Genomic DNA, 6,000 nt, shown 5'->3' on the forward strand with positions numbered 1-6,000 from the left:
GGGGTGACAGGTGGGACACAGTGACACAGGTGATGCCCTGGATGCATCTCAACCCTGGGCCAGGGGTTATCCTTGGCTTCAGCAAGAGGCAGCGCTGGCCTTGCCAGGCCAAGCCTGCACGATCCAGTCTTTGGAGGATTAAATCCCTTTCCCAATGGGTTAAATCACCACCACAACTCAAGACTACCTGGGGACCTGATTTTTCCCCCAGGGCTGTAACCTTGCTGTAGAGCTTCTGTCTTCCTTCCCAGCCATCCTTCCACAGGGTCTTCCTCCCTTGCAACTGGGAACAATATGAAAAGCCAGTGTCTTGAGCCATCTGAATGGGCAGAGGCAGCTGCGAGGACGGCCCAAGGGGCGCAGATGCTCCAGGACAGCAGACACTCAAGGGCAGACATCCTGTCCTTAAAATACTCTGGCTGCCAGCGAGAATTTATAGAGGTGCCATGGGATGGCGGGAGAGCAGACAGAAAGGCAGCCCAGGGAGGTCCTTGTCCCCCCAGGCAGGGGCAGACACCCTATATTGGGTCTCCTGAAAGCCCCACCAGCAGCTGCAGCAGCACCTGCTCTGGGGCTGCCCCCGGCCTCGCCTCTGCCCACGGGGGCGATGGAGCCACTCGCTGGTTATTTTTGCCGAAGCCCAAATTCTTGTTTTCCTCCTCAGGACCGTTTGGGATGATGACAGGCTGCTGGTAGAGGCTGAGCATGACCTTTGCAGCAACAAGAGCTGAAGTGCTTTGCTTGGCAAGAGCACCTCGGTGCCCATTTATAACCCTCTATTGTTCCTGTTCCCTCTTCTTTTCAGCCTTAATGTCAGTGTTACCTAGAAACAGCCGGTCACCCTCACCCGGCACCGACTGGCAGGCTGGGAACTTCACCAGTGCCTTTTTCTCCCTGGTGAAAGCTGTGCTGAGACTGCAAATTAATTCATGGGGACTTGGGTGGTGCTGGCAGCCCCAGAGCCCTGGTGTGTCTGGGACGGCCCCAGAGGGACACAGGGCAGCAATAGCCAGGGAGGAGAAGGTGGACTTGGAAAGTCCACCCAGCCTCTCACTGGGCTGACCCCAGCTGGGAAAGTGCAGATAAAACAATCCTCCCCATGGCTGGAGGCTGTCGTTCACCTGTGGGATGGTCCCTGCACATCTCCAGTCATCCCATCCCATCCCACAGGGACCATTTGTGACACCTCCATGGTGTGGGCTTGAGTTGGTTGCCAATGAAATAAGCTGCTGCTGAGGTGAGCGAGGATTAGCAATAAATGTCACTAATTACAGACACACATCTCCCCAGCCCGAGGACCTCCAAGCCCTGCTAGGTCTGGAACCCATTTCATGGGGACTCTGGAAGAATTCTCCTGCGGTGAATGCTTCCAGAGCGGGAAGTGAAAGGCATTTCCCCACGCTGGGTCGCTGTGTTTGCTCGCCACGGCCCCCGCCCCGCTGCACAGTATCGTGCCTGTTTTCAGCCTCGCTGTGTTTTCCTCTTCGCCTGCCCCAACAGAGCAGCTGCAACTTTTCAAACTGCAGTTGCTTCATCCTTCCGACCCCTGCAAAGGGAACGTGTACACAGCCATATTTCAGCGGGATGGTGGGATGTGGTCCAGCTCTTTGTCCAGCTTTCTGGCTGGCTTAGCCACCTCCATCTGCATAGGGAAAAGCAAAGGCAACACGGAGGTGTGCACAGAGCCGGTTTGGAGTGAGGAGAAAGATGAGGGGACCCAGCCCACCATCTCTGCTCATTGGTTTTCTTTGTTCCCACAATCTCGCTGCCTGCGAAGGGAGGGAGCAGCACCCCTGGGCGCTGCCTCGGGCGCTTTGGGTGCCCTTGCTGGGTGTCTCCGGCCTCCAGGAGAGCCTGGCCCCAGCGTGAGGCAGTTAAAGGCTCAGATGGGAGCCACGGGATCTCACACAAAGGCTGAGCTTCAGCAAACCATTTCTGAGCAGGGCTGTGCAAGGATCCCACCCTGAGCCGTGCACGGGCAGCTGCACTGGAGCAGATCCTGCAGCAGCTCATGGCAACAGCATCCCTTGAGCCCTGCCATCCCCCCGTGCTCATTCCTCTCCCTGCCTCCACACATCCCCGCATCTCCATCTGGCCTCCACCATCCAGCAGAGCCCCGGCATCCCGGGGGGGCCCCGTGCCCCTCCCCACTCCCGTGCTTGCTCGCTCCGTGCTGGAGCTTTGCATAGCGACAGGAATGAATTTGCCTTCCCCTCCCCCTGCTCCCAGATCTGGACCATCAGACACGCTCTGGCATCGATTTCCTTCGTGCTCGGCTTCCTAGAGCCATTTTGTGGTATTGCAGGGGAGGGGTTTTCTTTCTCATCTCCCGTGTCGCGCTCCCTGAATAAACCTGGCTGGAGAAAAATACCGCGGGCGGGGTTTTAAATGCGGCGGAAAAATAAATAAATATTGGATTTCCTTTAATGCATCACTAATGGTCTGACTGCACAATATGTTTGTAATGGGCAGTTTCGGGGGGGGGGCTCCGTGCCAGGCTCCCCAGCACAGCCCTGTGGGAAGCTGAAGGGTGATGTTGGTTTGCGTTTGACACCCTGTGGGGCTGCTGGGGCTTGAGGTGGGGTCTCCAGCTGGCTTTAACCTCCTGCCTTTCTCTTTCCCCCCTTACCCGGCGCTCCCCACAGAAGCTGCTGACGGTAACTCGACCCTGGGCGGCGGCAATGGCACGATGGGGCTGAGCGCCCGCTACGGCCCCCAGTTCACCCTGCAGCACGTCCCCGACTACCGGCAGAACGTCTACATCCCGGGCAGCAATGCCACCCTCACCAACGCCGCCGGCAAGCGCGATGCCAAGAACGCCGCCCCCGCCGGAGGCAACAAGAAGAAATCCGGGAAGAAGGAGAAGAAGTAGTGAAGAAGAAGAAGAAGGAGACCTTAGAGCTACAGGGCAGCCGGCTCCAGCACTCCCCCAAAACCACAGCCCAGGCCGGAGGACGAATGTGAATTTTTTTGTGATGCAAAAGTAGGAAATGCTGCGAATGTATCTCGTCATCATCAGAGCTGAGAGCAGGGGCTCGCTGCTCTCAGGTCTCATGATGAAAACCAATCCGGAACCTAAACCGAACGCAAACAAGTGCCCTGTGAATAATGTTTTATACAATCCCTCGGGTGTTAGAATATGCAAGGGCGGAAGGCCTTTTGCCATGTCTTTGGATCTGATTTGCTCCCAGGTAGTCCGAGAAAGGCACAAGACTTGTGCTTGGCTTTGCCCAGTGTAAATAATTTTAATGTGGATCTTTTAATTTATAGCCCTTCAGCTAGTTTTTGGAAAGGAAAAGGAAGTTCCTAGCTTAGAGCCCATGCTCCAGTTCTTCGCTCTTAAATTTTCCATTCGTAAAATTCACCCCCAGTCAATGATGGCGATGGATTTTGGAATTTGGAAGTTGGTAGGGAGTGCTTCAGTTCCTGCTTACCTGGAAAAAAAAAAAGTGTTTATATTGCATGAGTCAAAGGGAATATGGCAAAGCTGCATCCGAAACATTTTTAGTTTTGTTTTTGGCTTTTTTTTTTTTTTTTCCTAAAGCGTAACCACTAATGGCCTGAAATATGATAAGGAAAAAGCCCTCCTGCTGTGTGAGAGGCAGGGAGTTCCATGAGGAGCACGCCGAGGTGTGCGGCAGCTGCCCCGGCGGTTCTAGGGGTCTCCGAAGAGCAGACACATCTCAAACCTTCTTTGCAGTAAATATTTATAATGTACAGTCAATGTTCTTATGGAATTAAGGCTAAGAGAGCCTCGCTCCCCCGGCGGCCAAGCCTGGCCTGGTCCCCACGCAGGGGACCCGGGGACGACGCTTCACTGTCTGCACACGGTGTCTGCATGCACGTCCCTCACCTCACACCTGCACTAGCGCAGTAGCTCCACGGACCCGGAGAAGTCCTCGCATGCCCACGTGGTGTGACCGCGCCGCCAGCGCCCGAGCCTCGCGCCGGGGCTGCCCTGGGGAAGGGGTGGGAGGGGGTGGGATGGCTCAGGTGGGGTGGGGAAACTCATTGCTTCTTGTTCGGGCCCCAAAGGTTGTTTGGGGTGCTCAGGCGGTTCTACAGGCGGTTTTTTGGGGTCTCGCCCAAAGGGGTGGGATCTGCGGAGCTGCCGGTGCATGGCTTTGGTGCAGAGTTGGTGGCTGAGTAAGTGATGGTTGTTCTGGTGGTGTTTGGGGACCAGATCCAGACAAGGGACCCAAGAGCAGGAGGTGAAGCTGCAAAATGGGGGGCAATAATTAGGGGAGTGTCACACGGGACCATGCAGGGCCAGGCCGGAGGAGGTGATGCTCCCGCTGGCTTTGGCGTTTGTACCCTGTGGAGAGAATTGAAGGATGAGGATTAGAGTTTCTCCATGTGCCCATCACCGAAGCACCAGGCCAGCTTCCCATTGCAAAGCAGCTCTGAGCCCCTGGGAAGGCAGATGGGGGCTTTGTGTAGCCAGAGCCAGGAGAGGAGCTGTGGGGTGGCCAGGAAGGGGCCGCACCGACTTTCCCAGGGGGTGTGTGGTTTTTTTTTTCCTTTTTTAATCACTAACACGTAACTCACCCGAGCAGATCCAGCCCTTTCAGCCAGGCTCTCCCCACCCCTGCCCCCTCCCCAAACCCAGGGCAGCAGGAGCATCCACCGTGTTTCATCCGGATCCAGCCACCTCCGGCGCTGGCTGCACTGGGAGCGGTTCCCACCCTGTCCCCTGCAGCTGCCACCTGCCCTCGCCCCCTCTAGAAATGCTGTAGCTGAATCGTAGTCTTTATATTTTCTTTTTAATCTGCAATCTGAGGTAGCGTAGTGAGTGTCGTGTATTTAGTGGCGTGTTATTTTTAATCGCGGTAAACTAACTTGTGGACATCAGTATTTTCAATTTCCTCTGTATCTTCTTTCCATGTGGTCTGTGCTCCGAGTGTACGTGAAATGAAACACGTTTGCCCTTTCAATGTGTCTAATATTGAATTATACTTATATATTATATATATGCTTATATCCTTCTTATACCCATATAGACCAACGTCGATGTGTTACACGCAAGTTTTATACTCTAATATTTATATTGCTTTTTTTCTTTGGGAAAAAAAAAATAATAAAATGGTTTCTTCTGAACCAATGGTATTTATTCTGACGGGAAAAGGGAGGCACACATCCCGGTGGTGCTGCTGTGCTGAGGCTTCTGACAGGGGTGGTTCAGCACTGGTTCCAGCAGTGGGGATGCTCTTGGGGCACTCCCAATCTTGTGTCCCCCAGGCCTGCTGTGGGGGCAGCCCCGTCCTCTGGCCCCCCAGGCCTTTGAGTGGAGGGTGACGTGGCTGTGGATCATGACTGAGGACATGATGGGGTCGGTAGCTACAGCCCTAAGAGGATCCAGCTGCCCGTCTCCATCACTGGCAGGATCTGGTCACTCTTCCCCAGTCCTGGAGGGTCTGGAGAACCAGACCTGGTGGTGGAATCCACTCTCCCTCCTCCAGCCCTGGTCTGATTTGCTTTTCATGATCTCCCCTCTTTGCCCTTGGGGACAGTGGTTCAGGCATTGTGAGCGGAGCTCCCTGGCCAAGACAATCCTCCCACCCTCTCCCTGTGGGGGGTCCAACACAGGCTGAGGAAAAACATCCCGTGGCTCAGGGTGTCGCAACCTTGGAGGAAAAAATAAGCTGCTGCTGGCCAGATGTGAGGGAGAGGGTGGAGGAGGCGGGGGCAGAGCAGCCCCAGCAGACAGACAGACAGACAGAGCCTGGGGTTGGGGTTTGGGGCTGGTCCCCCCTCTTAGCAGAGCACAGGAGGCTCCAGGTGTGCGGGGCACTGCCCCCATTACTGTATTCCCATCCGTCCCCACCCAGTGTCTCTGTCCAGGTGCAGCTCTGTGGCCTCCACCCTCTGCCCCCAAAAACCCCCCCGAGTCTGTCCTCACACACAGAGAGCACCCCCTGAGCCCCCCTTGCAGACTGACAGACACTTCCCTAATCCCCCAGCGCCCCACGGAGACACCAAACCCCCATCCCGCTGCACGGA

The 6,000-nt window shown here is 55.6% G+C and overlaps 1 protein-coding gene across 1 annotated transcript in view; it reads left to right on the forward strand.

Annotated features, from left to right (window-relative positions):
• Positions 1-5,097, forward strand: part of LOC116451705 (protocadherin gamma-A10-like) — a 163,365-nt gene extending 158,268 nt beyond the window's left edge. The window contains exon 6 of the mRNA XM_032125373.1: positions 2,646-5,097. Within this exon, the coding sequence (XP_031981264.1) occupies positions 2,646-2,872 (227 nt within the window). The 3' untranslated portion in view covers positions 2,873-5,097. The remainder of the gene's footprint in view (positions 1-2,645) is intronic.
• The last annotated feature ends 903 nt before the right edge of the window (positions 5,098-6,000 follow it).

Source organism: Corvus moneduloides, chromosome 15, assembly GCF_009650955.1.
Source record: "Corvus moneduloides isolate bCorMon1 chromosome 15, bCorMon1.pri, whole genome shotgun sequence".
In the NCBI taxonomy this organism is placed as follows: Eukaryota; Metazoa; Chordata; class Aves; order Passeriformes; family Corvidae; genus Corvus; species Corvus moneduloides.